This window comes from Trachypithecus francoisi, unplaced genomic scaffold (assembly GCF_009764315.1).
Source record: "Trachypithecus francoisi isolate TF-2019V2 unplaced genomic scaffold, Tfra_2.0 Lachesis_group8, whole genome shotgun sequence".
NCBI lineage: Eukaryota > Metazoa > Chordata > Mammalia > Primates > Cercopithecidae > Trachypithecus > Trachypithecus francoisi.
This window is the reverse complement of record NW_022681473.1, coordinates 117,847,417-117,870,560: the sequence shown is the minus strand read 5'-3', so window position 1 is coordinate 117,870,560 and position 23,144 is coordinate 117,847,417. Positions and strand designations below refer to the sequence as shown.

The following is a 23,144-nucleotide window of genomic DNA, read 5'->3' as shown; positions in this document are numbered from 1 at the left end:
AGATGGAGATTACAATTTTAGACCCTGAAAGCATTATATGAGTTATTCGGAGGGGCTACAGTAGTTTTCTAGGGTTGCCATAGTAAAATACCACAGACTGGGAGGCTCAAACAACAGATATTTATTTTCTCACTGTTCTGGAAGCTGGAAGTTTGAGGTTGGTTTCCTCTGAGGCCTCTCTCCTTGGCTTGCAGAAAGCCACCTTCTCACTATGTCCTCACAGAGTCTTTCCTCAGTGCTTGTGTGTGTCCACGTCCTAATCGCCCCTTCTAATTTATTTATAATGTTTGTATTTTATTTTATTTATTTTTTGAGATGGAGTCTCGCTCTGTCGTCAGGCTGAAGTGCAGTGGCGCGATCTTGGCTCACTGCAACCTCTGCCACCTGGATTCAAGTGATTCTCCTGCCTCAGCCTCCCAAGTAGCTGGGACTACTGGTGCCTGCCACCAAGCCTAGCTAATTGTGGTACTTTTAGTAGAGACGGGGTTTCACCATGTTGGCCAGGATGGTCTCGATCTCTTGACCTCATGATCCACCCACCTCAGCCTCCCAAAGTGCTGGGATTCCAGGCATGAGCCACCGCGCCTGGCCAATTTTTGTATTTTTTATGGAGACAGGGTCTCGCCATGTTGCCCAGGCTGGTCTTGATCTCCTGAGCTCAAGTGATCCTCCTGCCTTGGGCTCTCAAAGTGCTAGGATTACAGGCCTGAGCTACCTCTCCTGGCCCATCTTCCCTTCTTATAAGGACCAGTCCTGTTTGGATTAAGGCCCACCCTAATGACCTCATTTTAACTTAAGTACCCTTTTAAAAGTCCTGTCCCCAAATGCAGTCACAGTCTGAGGTGCTGCATGTTAGGGCTTCAACATGGATTTTGAGGAAGATACAGTTCCGCCCATAACAGGGGCTTGCTTGCTTTATTTAAAATAATTTTGACTGGAATGCAAAGAGACTTATGTAGGCTTAATGTCATCTGCTGTGTGCCAGTAATGTTTGCAAGAAAACCACTTTCCAGTTTTGAAACAGGTCAGACCTGTAGACTCTGGTGAAAGAATAGCTCCCTGTGTGGTGAAGTATGTTTGTAGTCATCTCTTTTCAGCTGGCTGACCCTTTTATTTCCTTCCAGCCCTCTCTGCTGCTTGCTTTGTGTAACCACTCCAGAGAACTAGGAAAGGCAGTGGGGGGCTGAATATTTGGGATGCGTTTTTTGACTTGGGGAGGTTTTCTTTGTGTTCTCAAAATCTCCAAGCAAGAATATTACTTTGTAAAGAGAAATGCCTATCCCTGGGCTGCCTGTTGTAAATGAAAGCAATGAAACCCCAAAAGGAGGCAAGTTGTAATGAACTAGAGAGTATTTTGCTTGCATTTTCTGGCATATTTATAGCATTTTTTTGTCATGTTTTGTGAAATATTAGCTAAAGCTACGCAATTAGATTAACTTTTAGATTTTGCCAGGTAATTTTTCTACAGTTGAGGCTTCAGAAAGTATCTTTTCCCTTTAACATTTGGCAAGTCATAGATCCAGGATTTTTGCAGATACAAAGGGAAGAGCCAGGATGTATGTTAATTTTAGGAGCAATACTTTGTGCATTGTGACATTATAAAATGTGTCTCATATTGAAGGTTTTGTTTTGTTTTTTGTGTGACTTTTTTTTGTACAGGTTTCTCTTGATAAAGGGGACAGAAAAGACAGGGATTTACATGAGGACCTATGGTTTGAGTTGTCTGATGAGACGCTTTGTAACTGGATGATGTTTGTACGGCCAGCCCAGAATCACCTGGAGCAGAACCTGGTGGCTTACCAGTATGGCCACCATGTGTATTATACAACCATAAAAAATGTGGAGCCCAAGCAGGAACTGAAGGTACAGTGCTGCCAGACCTGTGCTGCTATTTGCTAGCAAGAGTGATTGTTTAGGGCTTTTTGCAAGTGTATTTCCCTAAAGTGGGTTTGTTTAAAAAAAAAAAAAAAAAAGGTCGTTTCCTGCTCATTCACATACTTATTGAGTAGCTACCATGTAGTATACACTGTCATAGTCCTGCAAATAGGATGAAAAGTATATGACTTTTATGCTTATCAAAGGGCCTATGTGAGGCCGGGCATGGTGGCTCACGCCTGTAATCCCAGCACTTTGGGAGGCCGAGGCAGTTGGATCACTTCAGGTCCGGAGTTCAAGACCAGCCTGGTCAACATGGCAAAACCCTGTCTCTACTAAAAATACAAAAATTAGCCGAGCATGGTGGCGGGTGCCTGTAATCCCAGCTACTTGTGAGGCTGAGGCAGGAGAATCGCTTGAACCAGGAGACTGTGCAGAGCCAATGTGAAAGCATGAGGTCCGGGGTAAAGAGGTAGTTGTTTTGGGGAGTAGACTGGTACAGATGCTCCTCTACCTATGATGAAGTTAGATCCCAATAAGCCCCATTGTAATTGAAAATACTGTAAACTGAAAATGTACTTAATACACTCAACCTAGGAATATCATACCTCAGCCTGGCCTGCCTGAAATGTGATCAGAGCGCTTGCATTAACCTACAGTGGGGCAAAATTATCTAACACAATGCCTCTTTTATAATAAAGTGTTTACTATCTCATATAATGTATTGAATACTGAAAGGGAAAAGCAGAATGGCTGTACGGGCACTCAGGCGATTTCTACTGAGCACGTCTCACTTTTGCAACATCGTAATGTCAACAAATTGTAAGTCAAACCCTTGACAGGAACGCGTCTGTATCTGTGACGAAGTGATTAAAGATGTGAGTTACCTTCATTTACACACTCCATAGTCGAGAAACAGATTTTCAGATGTATGGGCAAGATGTTTAGATGTATGAGCAAGATTTTTTTCTTTGTATGAATGTTTTACTCAAAGAATCCTATGTGCTGACTTTTGATTTCAGAAATACATTTTTGAGTAATAACTATTGAAATTTATCTAAATAATAATTCTTGATGACATAACAAAATTTTGCTATGATTCTAAATGAGAATTCCTTTTTTAAAATAAAACTTACATTAAGAACATGCCAAAAGAGGGGACCAAAATACTCTTTAGCTTCCTGATATAAATGAAAAATAGGCAAGAAATGATCACGTAAGTGCAAAAACACAGAATTGCACAGTGCCTGCGTATGGTACAAATTAGAAACGGAGACCTCTTTTGAGGGAGGAAGAATCCTGGATTTTGTTAAAAAGGTATGCAGAAACTCTGTTTTTGAAACCATCAGCTAGAGAATCCATTAACCCTGAAGAAAACACGTAAAAGGAGATTTGTATCTCATACCATGTATCCCAATAAATTCCTGACTAGAAAAGAAACCGAGGTGAATATTTTTTAACTGTGAAGGGGAGATTTCCTCTTTGAAACCAGTAGATAGAACTATAGAGTTGGAGAGAAACAAATAAGAATCTAATAGTTCAGTCTAATGAACAACCATAAAACAAATAAAAAGGGAACAACAGAAGGGGGGAAATATTCGTAATACACATTAAAAAGTTCAACTTTGAAAACTGACAGACCTCACTACCCCCTGAGGGACAAATGAACAAATGTCAGGAGTTGACTTTATCTGGAGGAGGAAACAAATAGTAAAAAAAAAGTTTTAAAACAGAAAAAATAGCGAATGCATTCTGGGCTTAATACCTACTTATGGGTTGATAGGTCCAGCAAATCACCATGGCACATGTTTACCTGTGTAACAAATGTGCACATCCTGCACATATACCCTGGAACTTTAAAAAGTTAAAAAAATTTTTCAATGTTAATAATTTAAAAAACCCTCAAAATAACTATGAGCTACTATTTATGTTTAAATTAGCAAAAACAAATGGATACAGTACAATGAATGTGAATGTTTAAAAAATAGGAATGTTAATTGTAGAATTACATTTCATAAAACATTTCTGGAAGTATATAGCAAAAGTGTTCTTGGCTGGGTAAATCTAATCATTGAACATTAATCTGAGGAAACAGTTATAAAAAGAAGACAGTACTAGACTCTACTGTATTTTACTGACTCTAAGATACCAGTGACTTTAGGATACACTATTATTTTATGCATCATTAAGAAAAAAATGCTACCTATTAAATTATAGTGCTTTTTAAAAATAAAAAATGGTTAGAAGGAGCTATTTTAGACTAATTTTGACATAATTTTAAAATTATATCATACTTGGGCATTCATAAAAAGACACACTGAAGCAAAATAAGTTGGTTGAGGTATAAACTGCTTTGTGTGCAGAGCCTGAATTCTTTTTCCTGCATCACTGTTTGACTTCATTGTGGATGTTTGTGCCTTTCTATATGCTCTCATCTTCTGTGCCATCGAAAGTGTTGATACATCTGCAATATTTTAAAAATAAGTGTTCTGCTGTTGCCCCTGGGATGTTGCCTCAAGCCACTGATCACCTTCCTGCAAGTTTTGATACTGTGCTTTCCCATTTGACTGAACTCATCTGTGTCTTTTTCCTCAATTGAATCATATATCCTTGGAAGTGGAGAGTTTCGGATCAAGTCTGTAGGAAGTTTCTGACAGCTGATGCCTTACTGAGAAGCCCTGCAGGACACACGCCAGCCTTGGATGGCTTTCAGATTTCTTGTGTTTGTTCTCAGGGAAATGACAGATCTTTTTGGCCTTCATTTGCATTGCTTGGCAAGTGTTCACTCATGAGGTGTCAGTGGGCTTATCACAGAATGAGGTGAGAACAGTACAAAGAGCTTGACCAGGTTTGTGCAGGAGCAGTGGGCAGGCAGCAAGAGCTCCATCGTGGCCATGACTGTAGAAGGCCCTAGAGTGTGAAGCACATCCTGACTTCTGACCGGTGAAAATATTTAAAAAGACACCTTGGAATTGATAGGTTAGGGTAGGATTTGTAATAGTAAAATGATAATCCATCTAAAAGTACAACTACAGGGGCATAGTTGGTGAAATTATAGAATACAGACTATGTAGTCTCTTCCACAGTAAAAAATAAAGTGCCTTTATAAATATTTCCATATCTATATTTCCATATTAATATTTCCATATTTAGTAATTGATATATTGAACTCTTACTGTGTGTGAGACCCTAGGAAACAGACTGGCGTCCTGTGTTCAGGGAACCTTTACTCTAGAGCAGAAATGGACAGAAAGATGTAAACAAGCAAATAATAACTCATGGGGTAAGTTCCATGAAGGAAACAGATGGTGCAGAAAGAGCAGGTAACAAGAAAGGGACCGATTTTGATGTGATGGTTAGGGAAAGCCTTGCTGACGAGGCACTACTGAGGCTGAGAACTATGGAATGGGGCCAGCACTGCAGAGGGTTGTGGCAGGGGTGGGGGTGAAACAGCAGGGCTGAATGCTTGGGGTGGTGAAGGACTTGGGCATATCTGAGCAGCTGAAAGCAGGCCGTGTTGACTGAAGCATGGGTCGGGGGGCTGACAAGGGCTGAGGTTGCTTTTCCAGGCTGGGGAGATTGTGGAGCCCTTTGGAGATTATCAAGCATTTCAGGTTTACTATGAGATGAGAAGCCATTGCCTGCATGACAAGATCTGATTGTGTGTTCTTTTTATTGATACATATTAGTTGTACATATTTTTGTGATACATGTGATATTTTGATGCCTATATATGATGTGTAATGATCCAACTGGGGTAACTGAGATTTAAGGAGACCACTCTGGCTACTGTGTAGATTGCAGAGAAAAGGAGAGGCCAGTCAGAAGGCCAAGTGATCATCCAGGCAAGAAATGGTCTTGGCATGCATCAGGGTGGCAAAAGAAGGGATGGGGAACACCTGAGGGAGTGGCAGTCCTTGCTAAAGGCATATCGAAGCAAGCAGAGAAATCAAAGGCACCTTTCAGGTTTCAAGTCTGAGCAACTGGGTGGAAGGTATTCATCAAGATGGGGAAGGTGGGTGAGGGTGTGAGTTGGAAAGCATTGAGAATTCCATTCTGGACATGCTAAGTTTGATCTGTTTGTGAGACATCCAAAACATCCAGTCAGACACACTCAGAGGGAGCAGAGAAGGAGGGTCTGGGATGGAGATATTAATCTGGGAGTCATTAGCATAGAGTTGGTTGGAAATGAATGTGGCCACCTGAAGTCAAAATAAGAAGGCCCTACACTCTAACTAAGCTTTGAGCCACACCAACATGTAGAAGTTAGGGAGAAAAAAAAGAGGCAAACGGAGTGATCAGAAGTAGCCAGTGTGTGGGCGGGAGAAGGTGGTTGCCTTTGAAGTTGTCATTGGTGACTCCAGTAAGGGGTGTTTGGTGGCAACCACTGTAACTACAACCCTGTAAAAACTGGTGTTTAAATATAGATAAGAAATCAGAGGAGGCTGTTTTATTTAGTTGAAGAGACTCTGATTATAGTTCTTGTGAAGTTATTCTATTAACAGTAACTATTTTCTGAAAAAGAAAAAGAAAAAACAGGCAGTGTGCCTTGGCAAATGAACTTCCTGACTGATCTGCTGGAAAGATATTGCAAGGGGAGCTCACAGCATGATCTTTTTTTCCTTTGTTAATGGGCTGTGGAAAAGCCTGAATTGTTTCCTGGAAGCAGGAGAAATAATTTAAGCATGCAAGGAGCATCTGCTGATGTCTCCAGTTCTTGATGATATACTTGCTTCTTGCAGGTGTGGTATGCCGCATCCTATGCTGAGTTCGTGAACCAGAAAATTCATGACATATCTGAGGAAGAAAGGAAAGGTGGTTAGACGTTTATGTTTTACATTTTGTATATGAATTCTAAATTGTATATATCACATCTTTATGAAACCTCTTAATTTTTTTTGTCTCAGTATATTTCAGAAGCTATTCCAGTAGGTTTTTTGGAGTCACACATCTCCATCTAATTCAGTGTCAAATTACAATGACATTTACATTTCTTTCATGTGTGCTGGAAAATAATATTTAATATAATGAAAACTTCCAAATACCAAATTAGAACCTAGATCAGAAGACGATTTCTATCCAGATTTTATCACCTCTGAGGATATACCAAGGCAGGCATTGGCTTTGCTTTTAATGCAAATGTCACTGAAGTATAATCTATATACAGAAAGCTGCACACATTGTAAGTATACAACTTAAATTTTCACAAAGTGAACACACCCATGTAACCTGCCTCCAGATCAAGAAACAGAGCATTACTGTGCCCCAGAAGTTTCTTTGTGCCGCCTTCTAATTCCTACTCACTCCTAAGGACTCTCTCCTGACTTCTAGTACCACACAATAAGATATGCTTGTTAATGAACTGTGTGTAATAGAATTATGTGATATGTACACTTTTGGTGCCTGGGCATCTTTTGCTCAACATGGTATTTGTGAGATTCATCCCCATTGGTGTATATAATTATAATTTATTTATTCTCGTTGTTATTTGGTATTCTGGTGTATGAATGTAAAACAATTGATTTTTCCATTTTACTGTAGATTTGGTTGTGAAATGCAATTCTGACACTATCCAGAGTTAGGTCAAGTTTCACAGGCTCAGGGCAGTCAAGACTTCAGACCCCAGCTGCAGGCTCTGGAGGTCCCAAGCCCCAGACCAACTAGCTACAGGTTAGGAGGTTCCCAGTACCTCCTCAGGTTTGATAATTCACAAGAATGACTCACAGAACTCGAAAAAGCGCTATTCTTAACGATGGCCATTTTGTTACAATCCTTTGTATTTATTATAATGTAAAGATCTATATATCTAATATATTAAAATGTATGATTTTTATATATTAGGGCCAGTCAAATGAAGAGATGCATATGGTGAGGTCTGGGAAGCCCCAAAATGTCCTCAGGACGTGCCACCCTCCTGGTTCATTGATATATGATTCCCAACCATAGAAGCTCACCCGACTTCAGTGTCCAGCATTTTTATTGAGACATCATGACATAGGCATAACTGATTCAATCATTGTCCGGGTGATCAAGCTTGACTGCCAGCTCCCCCTTCTCCTCCTCCTTCCCTGAGGTCAGGCTGATAACCCCTGGCTCAAAGCCCCACATTTCTAATTACATGGTTGAACTTTCCTACATGGCCTGTCCCTGCTCTGAAGCATCTCATTAGAATACATTTGAGTATGTTTATGGGGTGGGACACCATGAATAACAAAGACACTCCTATGACTCAGGAAATTCCAGTGACTTAAAGGTTACCAACTAGGGAAAAAGACCAGGCGGATTCTTTATTACACGATAAGATTGTTTCTCGATTTTGGCTGTTTTGAAGAGTGCTGCTGCGAGCATTCTGACATGTATTTTAGTGAACCTATGTGCACATTTCTGTTGGGTATGTGTCTAGGAGTGGAATTGCTGGGTCATGGAGTATGCCTATATTCAACTTAGGGGGTGCTTCTGAACATTTTGCTGAAGTGATTATACTGGGCATTGAGTTTTAAGTTATTTGTTCTAAAACATACCCTCAGATTATGAAACCTGGGTCTGAATACTAGGCTATCTGAATACAGATCTTCGTAACATCTCATGTGTTTTTGGTGTGGTGAAGTCGTGTGCGTGTTTTGAGGGCTCTGAGAGGGTGAAGTGTGGGTATTTGTTCCTTTGATGTCTTGCATGGATGCATTAGAAAGTAAGATCCTAAAAAGCAACTCTCTGCCAAGTTTTAGCTTTTGATTTGATAACAAAACAGTCATGCAAATAGCAGACACAGTATAGCTATGAAGCCTTTGGGCTGCAGCAAGATAAGAATGGTGGGGATCGCAGGCATTTGAGTTGTATTGTTGTCTATTGATCATCAGCCTTCATGATGTCTCTTCTGTGACTAGTTCTTCGAGAGCAAGAGAAGAATTGGCCCTGCTATGAATGTAACCGCCGATTTATAAGCTCGGAGCAGTTGCAACAGCATCTCAATTCTCATGATGAGAAACTAGATGTGTTTAGCAGGTATGTATGAGGGAGAAAGGCCCACAGACCAAGCTTATAAAGGTTCAGAATCATTTCTATATTGTCCACTAGCTAATGAGTGTCTCCAAGTGTCATGTGTAGACAGGTAACCAGGTGGGCTACTGAGGGAATGGTGTTACCTGTCATCTCCTTTTCCCTCTGCTCCTCATTTACCATTATCCATCTTTTCCAGCATAACCAGTACCCAGCAATGGGAGATCCTTTCATCTTAGGTAAATCTCCCTTAACTGGAGATTCTGAAATAGGAATTTTTGAGATAGCACATACTTTTAAAATAATTCGGATCTCTGATTTTCAGACTTTTTTCAGCAGTACGATTACTTAATCAAACCAAGTCATATGTTTCATTCCACTATATAAAAAAGACAGATGAGGGGAGAATTGTATAGGATGAAGGGAGCAGGGACCAGATCAGGTAGGGCCTTATGGGAAATGGTAAGAAATTTAGATTTTATTCCAAGTATGATGAGAAGTCTTTAGAGGGTTTTGGTCAGGGAGTATTGTGATGTTGATTGTATTTTTTTGAAAACCATTTTGGATAAAAATAACACCTGGAAAAAAATAACCACCAGCTTATATTGGAGTAAGAGTGAAGACAAGGAGTCCTGTTAGCATCTATCACAACAATTTGGGATAGGAATGAGGGTGGTTTGAAGTAGGGTCGTGCCGGGGGACAGATGGAGGGTTGCCAGCTTTTCCAGGGTTTGGAAAGAGAGGAGACGTGTGAGATGGTAGTTAGGTAAGTGGGAAAGTGAATGTTCTAGGAAAGTACCATAAAATTACCCGCTACATTAAATGCCCACTTGGGGTTCATGGTTATGAAATGAAAGTGAGCTCACTAGCATGACTGTGCGTTGTTCTCCAGCTTCATTCAGCTGCAGGGATGCTGGTGCAGAGCGGGCAGGGAATTGGATTACACAGGGTTGTGGCTTTGCCAAGTGCTCATAACACACATTGAGAAAACAGAGCAGCTGTGGGATGGGAACTGAGAGTACACAAAAGGGAGTGGTTCCAATGGATGACCTTGGAGTGTATGCTGTGGAAAAAGGGGAGAGAACATCAAGGCAGTGATGCAGAGCTGCACAGGAGCACCAGAAGGATTGGATTGGAGATGCTCGCGTGGCCGAAGGGTTGTTGAGTGCTTGTACCAGAGGGAGTAAACTACAGAGCTAGGGTAGTGTCCGAGTGGGCAGTGCATGGGATTGGCGTGAAGAGGCTTACAAGGGTGACAGGGTCTAGCATGTGACCACAGGGGTAAATGTCCAAGGGGGGGTGGACACAGTGAGATTTGAGTCACTCACTCCTGGGTATCTCCAAGACTTTGTTGGTGGCTCTATTGTAGCACTTTTTATTTTATATTGTGATTTTTGGTTTATATGCCACCTCCCTCTTCTAGAGCCCTGAGGGTAAAATCTGTTGCGTGTAATCTGATGTCCTTAGTGCCTAGCACAGTATGTGACACACAGTAGGTAATACGTTTGTTAGCCAACTGTTAAGAGAAACTTGGGATAACTAGGAAGGTTTGAACTTTGGATATAATAATACTTAGCAACTGTCAGGTATTTCTTAGGTGTGATAATGGTATTGTGCTCATATATATATAAAGAGTCCTTATGATTCAGAGAGACATGCCAAGATATCTAGAGATGAAAAGCTATCTGGGATTTGCTTCCAGATCATCTACTGGGTATGTGTGTGGGCAAGTGGTGGGGATATAGATGGAGAAGGTGGACCGTGGGTTGAAAAATGTTGGAATTGGGTTATGGGTACATTGGGCTCATCATGCTGTTCTCTATATTTACCTAGGTTCAGAATTTTCCAACATGAAGAGTCTTTTAAAAGTTCCTGGAAAAAATATATAGTATTTGTTAAATTATTAAATAAATGAGTGGAAGGATGAAATTTGATCTCATTGACATTGTACACTTTCCACATACATATCTTCTAAAAGAAGCTCTCATAACCTACTTCTTTTAAGCCTCTTTCATTAAGGAATTTGTGTTTGTTGGCAATTCATGCCAGGCATGGTGGCTCGTGCCTGTAATCCCAGCACTTTGGGAGGCCCAAGAGGGAGGATTGCTTGAGTTCTAGACCAGCCCAGGCAACATGGTGAGACCCTGTCTCTACAAAAAATTAAAATTAGCTGGGCGTGGTGGTACATGCCTATAGTCCCAGCTACTTGGGACGCTGAGGTGAGAAGATCGCTTGAGCCCAGGTGGCTGAGGCCGCAGTAAGCCATGATTACATCACTGCACTCCAGCCTGGGTAGCAGAGCAAGACCTAGTCTCAAAAAAAAAAAAAAAAAAAAATCCATTAGAGGGGATGTAAAATTTAATTGATGTTTACTAGGCATATTATGAAACAATTGAATTAGAGATTTGTTCTGACCTTCCAGAAGCTTGTAGTAAAACGAGAAAGTTGTTTGAATTTGGCCACGTTTCTTAGAAGGAATATGACGCGAGGCCAGGGGAGAAAGAGAAATAATGGGAATCTTGTCTCAGATGACATCTCCTGGGAACACACTCGTAGGCTTAGCATGTTCTGTCCTGTCTGCCTTTCTCACATCATTTCAGAAGCAAAATATTGTCAGTGATTTGAATGTTTATAGCTCTTTTCTTCAGAATAATTGAAGACATATCTTTAAGCTGTAATAGAGGGGAAGGATGAGACATTCAGAAAGTGTATGTTAGTAAAACAGTTGTTTCCATTGGAGAAAATCTGGGAAAGTAATAAGGTGAGAGGAATCATACTCTGGGGTTAGTAAGAATCATTTAGGTCACTACTTGTTATGGAATATTATGTAACCATGCCGACCCGTAACCCAATCTCTTGTCCCTAGAACAAGAGGCAGAGGAAGGGGACGAGGCAAGAGGCGATTTGGTCCAGGTCGACGGCCAGGGCGTCCTCCAAAATTTATCCGCCTGGAAATCACCAGCGAAAATGGGGAAAAGAGTGACGATGGGACACAGGTACAGGGGGACGGGAAGGAGCCCTCCTTAGATGCTTGTGTGGAGGACTCGCCAGATCCCTGACGAGATCTAAGTACAAAGACCTTCCCAATGCTTGTAGACCTTTCCTATCAGACCTTGCTGCCTGTTAATTAAAGCATGATTGGAGAATGCCAGAAAAGAATGTATTTTCAAGTGTTACCTACAACAAAAACCCAACTTTGCTGCTCTATAAAATTGACCAGAGTTAGTAGAGGTGGACTTTGTTTAATTAAACAATTAAAATTATTGATATTCCAGAAAAGTCAGAGCACAGTCTTTTCCTTGTTAAGTGGTCTGGAACCTATCCTGCTTTTGCCTTCTGTGCATAGTTACCTAATTAACTTTCCCAGAGGGAGAATATTTTTTCTGAGTATTATGAATCTAGTCATTCCTAAATAAGCAGCAATTCTAAATCTGAGCCGATAGTCCCTCTGGCACTGATCTCTATTCCTGGTTATTTCAAATTTCAGGACTTGCTACATTTTCCCACAAAGGAGCAATTTGATGAGGCTGAACCAGCCACTCTGAATGGGCTGGATCAACCAGAACAGACCACTATCCCAATCCCTCAGCTGCCACAAGAAACCCAGTCTTCCCTGGAACATGAACCAGAAACGCACACGCTGCATTTGCAGCCGCAGCATGAAGACAGCGTGGTGCCCACCCAGAGCACGCTGACAGCCGACGACATGCGCAGAGCCAAGCGCATCCGAGTAAGTGGGGAAAGCCGGCGGCTCCTTGCACCTGCTGGTGATCTTCCTCCCACTAGCAGCTCTCTGGTGGTTTTCCAACCTATTCACCTTCCACTCTGAAATCTTGCATCTAGCCTGTCACATGCTCGATCCCATTATTTTGAAAGAAAGTATTCACTATTTCTCAATGTCTCTGTGTCCCATGGCAGGCTGGCATGGCTGGTCCTAGATTCAACCAAGTTAGTAATGACACAGAAGCCTAGAGGTTGGCAGCTCCTGGACTAGCTCTCTGCATCCCTCTATTCACAGATTGGAAGTGGAGAAATAAGTACATTTAGTTATAATAACCATTTATATTTTAAACCAGGCTAATTTGTGCCTAATCATAGCTCTCAAGTTAATTTTGGGTAACTAAATGTGCTTATCTACACTTTCCCAGGGGAGAATGGCAAATATCATTACTCATCAATGTAAAGTGACTTGTGTCCAAGTTGATATGGCAGGTACAGTTCACACACCTGGGGATAGCTTGAGCCAAAGCTGCCAGTCGGAGAGTGAGTCAGTGTCTGAGTCACGTGAAGTGTCTGAGTCACGTGACCTATGTCTTGGCCTCAGGCCGTGGGGCTGCAGGGCTTTCCTGACTTGCAGTTCAGATGCGTTTTCTCTTATCTCACAAATAGCATTTGAGTCTGAGTTAGGAACTGCAGGGGATTCGGTGGAAAACAATATGGCTTTGTGGGATAAGTGCCTGGGCTGATAAAAACCAATGATTAAAACCCATGTTCGTGGCCGCTGAGTGCATAAAGACTTACTGGTACCTTCCAGTAGATGAAGGAGACATTTTAAAGAACTTCCTAGGCTTTACAACTTCTACGTGCATGGTTGTTTCAGTGTCTGTTTCTTTTGGTCTTCTTATTTGCCTATAGGCTAGAAGGGACCTTGAACAATAGTCTAGTCCATGCCTTCATGTAAAAACACATTTCAACGTTTGTAGTCATATGATAGCTTTGAAGGGCTCTAAGAACTCTGAGGCTAAACAGCCTTTATGAGGGCCCTGTAATCAAAACATATAAAACTCTCAGCTCACTGTATATTATTTCACAAGAGTATATCAACATACAGAAATATAGGACAGCAAGGAAAAAAAGCTATGAATTAATGTCGTCTCATCCGTCATTCTCCTTTAGTTCCTAATCTGCACTTCTTTCTCTTGCTCAGTTACTACATTTTCTGCTCTGCCATTCTGATTTTTTTTACTAAGTCCAGAGAAATGCTTGCTAGATTTCTATTTTTTTTTTTTTTTGGAAGGAAAAAACCCGAAGCCCACACATGCAGTGAAGTTGTGGATGCACAAACACAGTCCAGCCGTAATTGTACTTGCATTTTTGAATGAGCAGGGTTACTGGTTTTGGTACAAGGTTCCTTGTGGCAAAGCAAAAGCCATATGTATTTGGTTTTTGGAGGTCAGTCTTAGTTGAGCTATTTTGTTTTTTCTTTTCTCTCACACATTCTAAAAAGTAGGGCTATGTATTTTTTCATCTTTTCTATCCAGATTGGTAATGACCAACTGAAGGGAAGTCTTCCAATCCAATTGGTAATGTAACTATTTTTCTCTCCTCTAATGCTGCCTGCTCAGTTGGAGCTGCAGGTAGGTTTGTTTCCTGTGTTTCACATAACAGAATGTTACTTAAGTGTTTGCCTGACCTGCTGTTCTTTGCAACCTGTACTTACTAAATCCTGGTGGAAACCACAATTTGGTTGCTACAGTAAATGCAAATTAATGAAATAATGATAATTTAATTGTAAATAGATCAATGAATAAATTGTGGGCTGCAGGTTCCTCATATACAAAATGAAGGGTAGGACTAAGTGATCTCCAAGGTCCCTTCCAGCGCTAAAACCATTGGAATAACTTCTGCAATGGTGTTGAGTTCTAACTGTCTATTTGGCACTGTGCTGGGTACACAATAGAATTTTCACTTGAGCTTGCAGTCTAAGTAGGAAATCAGTACTAATGTAGGGGAGTTTACGGCTAGGTGTTAAATGTGAAAGTATAACTTGGAAGAGTGAAAGGTCGAAGTAAAATAGAGGAGTCGGGAGGTGAGACTTAGACTAGCCCTTGAAAGAGAGAGAGGAGGAAGGTAGACTGCTTCAGAGAATGATAGCCTTAGGATCAGAGGCCCAGACACAGGAGGTTCTTGCTGTGGTTCGGACAGTGCAGACGTGAGCCTGGCCCTAGCAAGGGTGCACTGGAAGGATAGTGCAGAGTGAGCGGAGTTGGGCAGGGCTGGCCAACCAAAGGCTTTGAAAGTGGGCAGACAATTGTCCAAAGGAAGATTGTTTAAAAGACCCCAAAACTGCCAGGCACGGTAGCTCACGCCTATAATCTCAGCACTTTGGGAAGCTGAGGCAGGTGGATTGCTTGAGCCCAGGAGTTCGAGACCAACCTGGGCAACGTGGTGAAACCCTGTCTCTACTAAAAAAAAAATACAAAAAAATAGCTGGACACGGTGGCACGCACCTGTAGTTTCAGCTACTCGGGAGGCTGAGATGAGAGAATCCTCTGAGCCTGGAAAGTTGAGGCTGCAGGGAGCTGTGATCGTGCCACTGCACTCTAGCCTGAGTGATGGAGTGAGACTCTGTCTCAAAAAAAAAAGCCCCCAAATCAAAATCAACAAAACCCCAAATCAACAAGTATGATTGTTTGATTTCCTTTTTGTGTCAGGATTAAAAGAGTATGAAAATTGATTAATAATTTAGGTTCTTTTAGCTATTAATATCAAACTTTAGAAACATTTTAGTCAGGCATGGTGTCATATACTTATAAGTCTCAGCTACCCTGGAGGCTGAGGTGGGAGGACTGCTTGAATCCAGGAGGTCGAGGCTGCAGTTAGCTATGATCATGCCACAGCACTCCAGACTGGGTGATGGAGCAAGACTCCATCTCTAAAAAACAAACCAAAAAACCCCCTAAACTTTAGAAACATTTTATGATCTTTGTCTACAAATAATCCGTTGTCTCAGAATTCATTGCAATGTGAGCTGAATCCCAAATCACAGAATTTAGCAACAATACGATTTTGGTATCCCTAGAGTAGCTGATATGTATTTATAGTGTGGTGGATTGCCTGATGAACTCAGGAAGCAGGAGAACTCGAGTGGATCTATGTGCTCTTTCCAACATTTTTCATGATTTCTTCTAGAAATGTGTACGGGTTGTGGCTCTGAGCTACAGAAGACACCTTAGAATAGAAATGGCCTGCAAGTGGGTCAAGGGGTGGGAACAGTTTCAGCATTTTCACGACCTTGTAACGATCCTATTGGTATCATTAGATCAGAGAAATATAATCTACTTCTTGAGTACAGACAATGTTCAGGATGGAAATTGAAAAGATGATGAGGTTTGTCAATAGAGCCATGAAAGTGGAGCCAGGTGGTGGCTCAGTTTAAATCAAGTGTCTGAAGGTACTCGCGCTAATCAGAAATGACAGAAGACCGATTAGCATAATTGACCAAAACAAAACTGAGTTCTGGATTTGGCACCTGAGGAGAAATAGCATCCTCAGCGGGACCACAATCAATGTGCATTGTGTCTGTCCTTGGACACTTCAGTGAACATAGATAAAGGAAAAGATGCCTACATGGCAAAAGTGCTCTAAATCTTGTACCTTTGAACCTCAGAATAGTATTGGTTCATCTGCAGTATTTCCGTAAAGTTTTGAAAGTAGACAAAATAGTAAAGCTTTTATGTAAAATTAGGATCCAGACAGAGTAAAAAGATGAGGTGGCTGCTGAACTGTGCACAGACGTGAAAGCAAGCCCTGTGGCTGATTTGAGAACAAAACTATGCTTTTTTTTTTTTTTTTTTTTGAGACAGAGTCCACTGTAACCTCCAACTCCCAGGTTCAAGTGATTCTCTTGCCTCAGCCTCCCAAGCAGCTGGGATTACAGCCCTGGGGTTACAGGTGACTGCTACCATGCCTGGCTAATTTTTGAATTTTTGGTAGAGACAGGGTTTTACCATGTTGGCCAGGCTGGTCTCAAACTCCTGACCTCAGGTGATCTGTCCACCTCAGCCTCCCGAAATGCTGGGATTACAGGCGTGGGCCACCGTGCCCAGCCAAGAAAGACCTATTCTTAAAAATCTCTGCAGATGCTATAGAAAAATCCTTGAAATCATTTTTTTTAGTTTCGTATGAAATATATTTCACTGATTCTCAAACTACTTTTGAAGACTTCCTGTAAGCTAAGCAGCTTATTAAGGGATCTGGATATAAAGAAGAATAAAGTATGACACATCCCCTGAGGCAGCCCCATGAGCTGAAGAAGACAACAGAATTGTTGTTTATCTACTCAACATAAGTGAGTAGGTAGCAGCTTAAAAATCTTTCTCCTAGGCCCGTTAGGGAAGCCCTGAGAAGGAAATTTCCTGTTACATAGTAATTATGTCTAGAAATGTCACTGAATCAAAAATACTTTGTTTTCCTCCCATGATGATTTCACATTAAATTTAGTTTAAAAGTTGATGCTTACAAGTAATTTGAAGAGTGTAAGCATTGTTCACTGCACTTTCTTCATTACACAAGTCGCACTAAGATCTCCATTAATCCTTCAATTACTCTTCGTTTATAGCTACATAGGCACAGCCATTCACAGACATACTTGAAAGATTCCCCCCACCCCCGCCTTGTAGCAATCTAGAGCTTTCCCTCAGTGTTTTGAGGAACTTATGAATGAATCTTCATTATAAGCATAACTGAAAGATTGATTGATTCTGCATTCTCTGTGTGAGAGATGATTTTGTCGATCTGCTCTCAGCAGAGCATGAGTAGTTTTTCCAGTAGTGGTGATGGGTTTGCACCGAGTACCCATGCTCTACCACTTGGGTTCCCTATAACAACTGCATGAATTTACAAGATGGCTAATCAGCATTACAAGTGCAATCTGTGCCTGAAAACAAACAGCAGAATTGCCTGGTCTAGGCAGGGAGCAGTGTGATGAGCTTCACTTTGTTAGCATGGCATTCTAACCAGTAGAACTAACTAGCTATGCTGGGACCTTATCTTCTGTTTTCTAAGTAGAAAGTGATGAAATGCTTATATTCCATTTATGATGTGTGCTCATGTCTCATTCACATAAATCTGAATCCTTTCCAGTTCTTTTTCTTGAATTGAGATCTATAATTCTCATGGCATAAAATTTACCCTTTAAAGTGGTTTTTAGAACATTCTGAAGTTGTGCAGTCTTCACCACTCTCTAATTCCAGAACACTTTCATCACCCCCAAAAGAATCCTGGTATTCATCCCCCTGAAAAGATGCCTGGTATCCATTTCCTTCTCCACCCTGCCACTGGCAAGGACTACCCTTCAGTTCTTTTTATTGTCTTTTTTTTCCCCCTAAACGTTTTAATCAAGCTTCAAATTCTTTTTCTCATGGATTTCAACAAGTAACATTTGGCTGACTTGCTCCAGCCTGATTCCTGCATGTGTGACTTACCCTAAGTCTTTTCCTCCAAATCTTCCATTTTTATCCTGTTCTACTGTGGGATTTGTTTTATTATACAAGTCTTCTATTGGGAACACTTTTTTTGTGTTACTTAAACCCTTTCGAAAGAAAACCCACATACATAGATGTAAAACAAAACACAGAAAAGTTTCGTCTTTTCAAGATGAACTTCTTTGAGGATGGCTTCATTTTCAGTGTCTTCACCAGAAAAATCTTTCAACTGTGTGTGTCCTAGAGTTGAACTTCTATGGGAAGTTGGTGATTGCAGAGATCATCCTCTCTTTCTCTGTAAAAGTGTGATCCAGTTGCACTCTTAATTTCCTCACTAAATGATCACATTTGTGTATGTCTTTCAGAATGCAGCTCTTCAGCATCTGTTTATTCGGAAGTCCTTCCGGCCTTTTAAATGCTTGCAGTGTGGGAAGGCCTTCCGGGAAAAGGACAAACTGGACCAGCACTTGCGCTTCCATGGGCGGGAGGGGAACTGCCCACTCACCTGTGACCTCTGTAACAAGGGCTTCATCAGCAGCGCATCCTTGGAGAGCCACATGAAGCTCCACTCAGACCAGAAGACTTACTCTTGCATTTTTTGCCCAGAATCCTTTGACCGCCTTGATTTGTTGAAAGATCATGTGGCCATTCATATCAATGATGGCTACTTCACCTGCCCAACTTGTAAGAAACGGTTCCCAGATTTTATCCAGGTGAGTGTCTACTACAGAGATTCCTGTCTGCTTCCTTCTTTTGGTAAAAGAAACTTTGATTTTTGGAAAACCGAGACTGCCTAGCACCTTCATTTTCATCCCTTCTTTGAAACAACTTTACAATTGAGAACAATATTTCTTCAATCAAACTACTTTTATAAACAAAAGATTATTATGACCCTTAATTGTCCAGATCAGACATTGACATTAAAGTGTTTAAGTTATAATACAAGTAATAAACACCCAGATCTGTTATAATTTTAAAAAATCTTTCATAATCCATGTCAATATCTATTGCTTATAAAATATATAGAGCCTGTAGAAGACATACTCCCATTTCTGAGGGGCTGGGAACATCTCCCTACTACTGCTGTGGTTTCCTGCTTGCTTTAACCAAGGCCATACGTTTCGGAAGGAAACCAAGAGAAAGTTGGTATATAATGTACTTTTGTATCAAGAACCCGCCGCCTCCTCCCCTGTAGTGTATTCTTTGTTGGAGCAAAATGGGTGAAGATAAATTTCAGAATACTCATGATTTCATTTGGACTTTACATGATAGGATTTTCCTATGCCTGTCAGTGAATAATGAAACATTTTGTAAAAATACACCTTTTCAATTACCAAAGGAAAAGAAGACTAGGATTTACTTTTAGTTCTGCTAGTGTTGAGAGTCTTGGAGATTTTCTCACTTCACATAAACTAGTAGAAAGGTTGCTTTAAGGCGTAATTTAATGGCAAAAGAAACTCCAAAAATAATGAAGCAAACTGTCTTATAGGAATAGTTTGATAGGACTCACCACTTAGCTTCCTTCGTCAGCTCTTCTTCATTGGATATGTGTGGCTAAGAGAGTTCAGAAGCCCTCTTCCTTTATTTGTCTAAAAGTAAGGGAAGTAAGTCCCAGTTGAGAAATGACGCCAGCGTCATACTGCTCTCATAAACCGGTAATGTCTTCTGTATCCACTCATTCATGTCTTTAATTCTTCAGAACTTGATTTTATAAGAAGATGTAAAAGCATCGAAAGGGGCTAAATTGCTTTTATGCAGATTAAAGCCGGAGAAAAGTAAGGAAGAACTGGTTTTTGTCTTCCTATAGATCCTTTTTAGCAAGATTCATTTAAACCCAAGGAACTTTTGCTTTTTATCTTTAAAAAATGGGCTCCAAGCAAGCACCCTCCCTCTCTCTCTCTCTCACGTTTCAAGTCGTCGGGGAGGTTAGGATTTCTAAGGCTTTCTGGCTACTTGTTTGGTTTCTTTGTGACAGGGACAGTATGTGTTATTGAGGCCAATTATCACATCTGATTGGATTCCTCGGCGGGGGGGTTGATGAAAACCCATGGTAATGCACTTGGCTCCCTCTAGCGTTGACAAGCTGCCTTTGGTCATTTCCTTTGGTGCCTGTGTCCCCTGAGTTTTCCCATGGTTTTTACTGCCAGGTGAAAAAACACGTGCGCAGCTTCCACTCAGAAAAGATCTACCAGTGCACAGAGTGTGACAAGGCCTTCTGTCGCCCCGATAAACTGCGACTCCACATGCTCCGGCATTCGGACCGCAAAGACTTCCTGTGTTCCACCTGTGGGAAGCAATTTAAGGTATGACACCAAGACACAGCCCAAGGTGGTTCTCGTGGCCACTGGAATTATAGCAAGCTGAGGGTAAATGCCTGTTCAGTTCATCAGTTTTTCACCCACTTCTGATGAACCAGACCTGAGATGCACTTTGGGCCCTTGTGTTTGACTTAGTTATAAAATGAAGGGGGAAAACTTACTGTCTCAAAATAGCTAATTCAAATCCCCGGCCGGGCGCGGTGGCTCAAGCCTGTAATCCCAGCACTTTGGGAGGCCGAGACGGGCGGATCACGAGGTCAGGAGATCGAGACCATCCTGGCTAACACGGTGAAACCCCGTCTCTACTGAAAATACAAAAAACTAGCCGGGTGAGGTGGCGGGCGCCTGTAGTCCCAGCTACTCCGGAGGCTGAGGCAGGAGAATGGCGTAAAACCCGGGAGGCGGAGCTTGCAGTGAGCTGAGATCCGGCCACTGCACTCCAGCCCGGGCGACAGAGCGAGACTCCGTCTCAAAAAAAAAAAAAAAAAAAAAAAAACAAATCCCCAAACAAGTAGAGTAAAAATGCGTCTCCTAAAAGAATCCAAGTGTATAATGACAAGTATAACTAAATTGCTATTGAGATTTCCTAACAGACCAATACCTTTACTTAACATTCAGATCAAGAGGTTTTTGTTGAGCACTGATTAAGTATAAGAGCCAGTAATTGAGTCTTGCAGGCAGCAGGACTCTCATCTAATACAGGTGGGAAATCTGAAGAGTGCTGAGAAGGCTTAGACTGCTTTGGAGAACGTTAATGACCTCAAAGATTAAAGTAGAACATTATAAGTGTCGGTAACCCACCTGGAACTTAGAAGCAGCCAAGCAAAACCCTGCAGGGGACCCAGAAATAAAAGTTAAATAAATAAATGTAAAAACAATGAAAGATGCTTCATTGGGAAATCAGGTGATTCTGCAAAACCGTCATCGGAAGATATTCTACTGAATATGATTGTAGGCCACACTCTCATAGACACTGGAAAAGAATCAGAAATGGATTCAGGAGAGGAAAGCTAAGGGTATATTTGTAACAGATGCAAAGAAATTAAAGAGAAATAGAATTTTCAAAGCTTGTTTTATGGTAAGTGTGTTATAAAATATAATCTAATGCCTTTTATTTTATTTTATTTTTTTTTTTTTTGAGGCGGAGTCTCGCTCTGTCGCCCGGACTGGAGCGCAGTGGCCGGATCTCAGCTCAGCTCACTGCAAGCTCCGCCTCCCGGGTTTACGCCATTCTCCTGCCTCAGCCTCCCGAGTAGCTGGGACTACAGGCGCCCGCCACCTCGCCCGGCTAGTTTTTGTATTTTTAGTAGAGACGGGGTTTCACTGTGTTAGCCAGGATGGTCTCGATCTCCTGACCTCGTGATCCGCCCGTCTCGGCCTCCCAAAGTGCTGGGATTACAGGCTTGAGCCACCGCGCCCGGCTGCCTTTTAATATATAGTAGCACAATTTAGAATTGTGTAGAGAACTCCAATGTGAAAAGTATAAATAGGTCTGGGATTTTTCTGTTTTTTCAAAAAAATCATATCTAAAAGGATTCCTGTTTTGTGATACTGTTTGGCCATCCATCCATCCCATCCAGCCAATGTTTTTTGATTTTTCATTGTGTGCCAGATACCATATTTTAACACCTTGGAATATTTCTTTAAAATTTCTTTGCTTGCTTTCATTTTCTCTTTTACTTTGACCCAGTATATTCAACACAGTTCAATCAGGGAAGCAAAGCCACTGTGAGTGTCACAGAAGATTTTCTTATAGGACTGAGAACTGAATTATAGGAGAAGATGGAGAAGTGAGGGTCGAAGGGAGCAGCTGGGAGGTCGGAAGTCAGCAGTGTGCCCACAGAAGCACTGGTCTGGGTGGTCAAATGGGAACTTACCTGGGCATCTAGGAACCAGGCCCTTCCACCTGCAGTGGGGGCCAGGAAGGAGAGCTGGTACGGTCTGTGGAAGACTGTGTCACTGCATCTGGTGGCGGATATGGAGCTGGCCCACAGGGCTGGCAGTCAGGAAGACATCTTGTGGCTGGGTGGGAAAGAGAGGGTAAGTAGGGACCCACAGGTACCTCTGTGTGACACTGTCTAGAGCAGCACGGAGCTGCTTCCTTTCCACCTTCCAGGCTGGTGTGAGTTTCTGTTTGGCTAACCCAACTCAGAACCATGCTGGGAAGGAGATTCCCTTCGAATGTAGTTCCCCTTAGCCAAGTTGACCCAGCACAAAACCACTACCACCTTCCTTCCTGGCGTATTTTCAGACTAGAATCAGAGTAATTTTTCTGGAGAACAGCTCTGATGTCATGCCCTTTCTGAAAAACTCTTTAATAGCTCTTCACGCAGATAAATCCCGAAGTTCTTGTTCCTTCTAAGATGCTACAAGATCTGGCTCCTGCCAGCCTCTCTGGTTCCCGCCTCGCTGTGCACTCAGGGTGACCTGAGCTCCATAGCTTTACCGAAGCGTGGCGTACTCTCTCTCCTTGGGCCTTTGTTTGCACTTGCTCTCACTCCTCCTCCTGACTTGAAACGTACTTTCAAACTGTCATATTTCTTTACCTGGCTCATGTCACTTCATATGGGGCATTTCCTGATCCCTGGATTAAGTGCTGCTTCTCCCATGAATTCCCACAGGGCCTTTTGCTGGCGACCCTGTCATAGCATTTGTGTATTGCATTTGCCTGTCCTGCTAAGTGTAAGCTCCATGAAGGCAGCATTGAAGTCAAGGTGGGACCTTCTGACTTTAGGGAGTTCACACGAGA

The 23,144-nt window shown here is 41.8% G+C and overlaps 1 protein-coding gene across 5 annotated transcripts in view; it reads left to right on the top strand.

Moving 5' to 3' along the window:
* PRDM10 (PR/SET domain 10) overlaps positions 1–23,144 on the top strand; it is a 103,936-nt gene that overhangs the window by 58,572 nt on the left and 22,220 nt on the right. For 3 of the 5 annotated variants that reach the window (XM_033204306.1, XM_033204304.1, XM_033204309.1), the window contains exons 7-14: positions 1,660–1,863; positions 6,618–6,690; positions 8,760–8,877; positions 11,738–11,867; positions 12,359–12,601; positions 14,217–14,228; positions 18,443–18,790; positions 20,225–20,380. In XM_033204306.1, the coding sequence (XP_033060197.1) occupies positions 1,660–1,863; positions 6,618–6,690; positions 8,760–8,877; positions 11,738–11,867; positions 12,359–12,601; positions 14,217–14,228; positions 18,443–18,790; positions 20,225–20,380 (1,284 nt within the window). The remainder of the gene's footprint in view (positions 1–1,659; positions 1,864–6,617; positions 6,691–8,759; positions 8,878–11,737; positions 11,868–12,358; positions 12,602–14,216; positions 14,229–18,442; positions 18,791–20,224; positions 20,381–23,144) is intronic. The other 2 variants (XM_033204307.1, XM_033204305.1) reach the window with 1 other exon arrangement.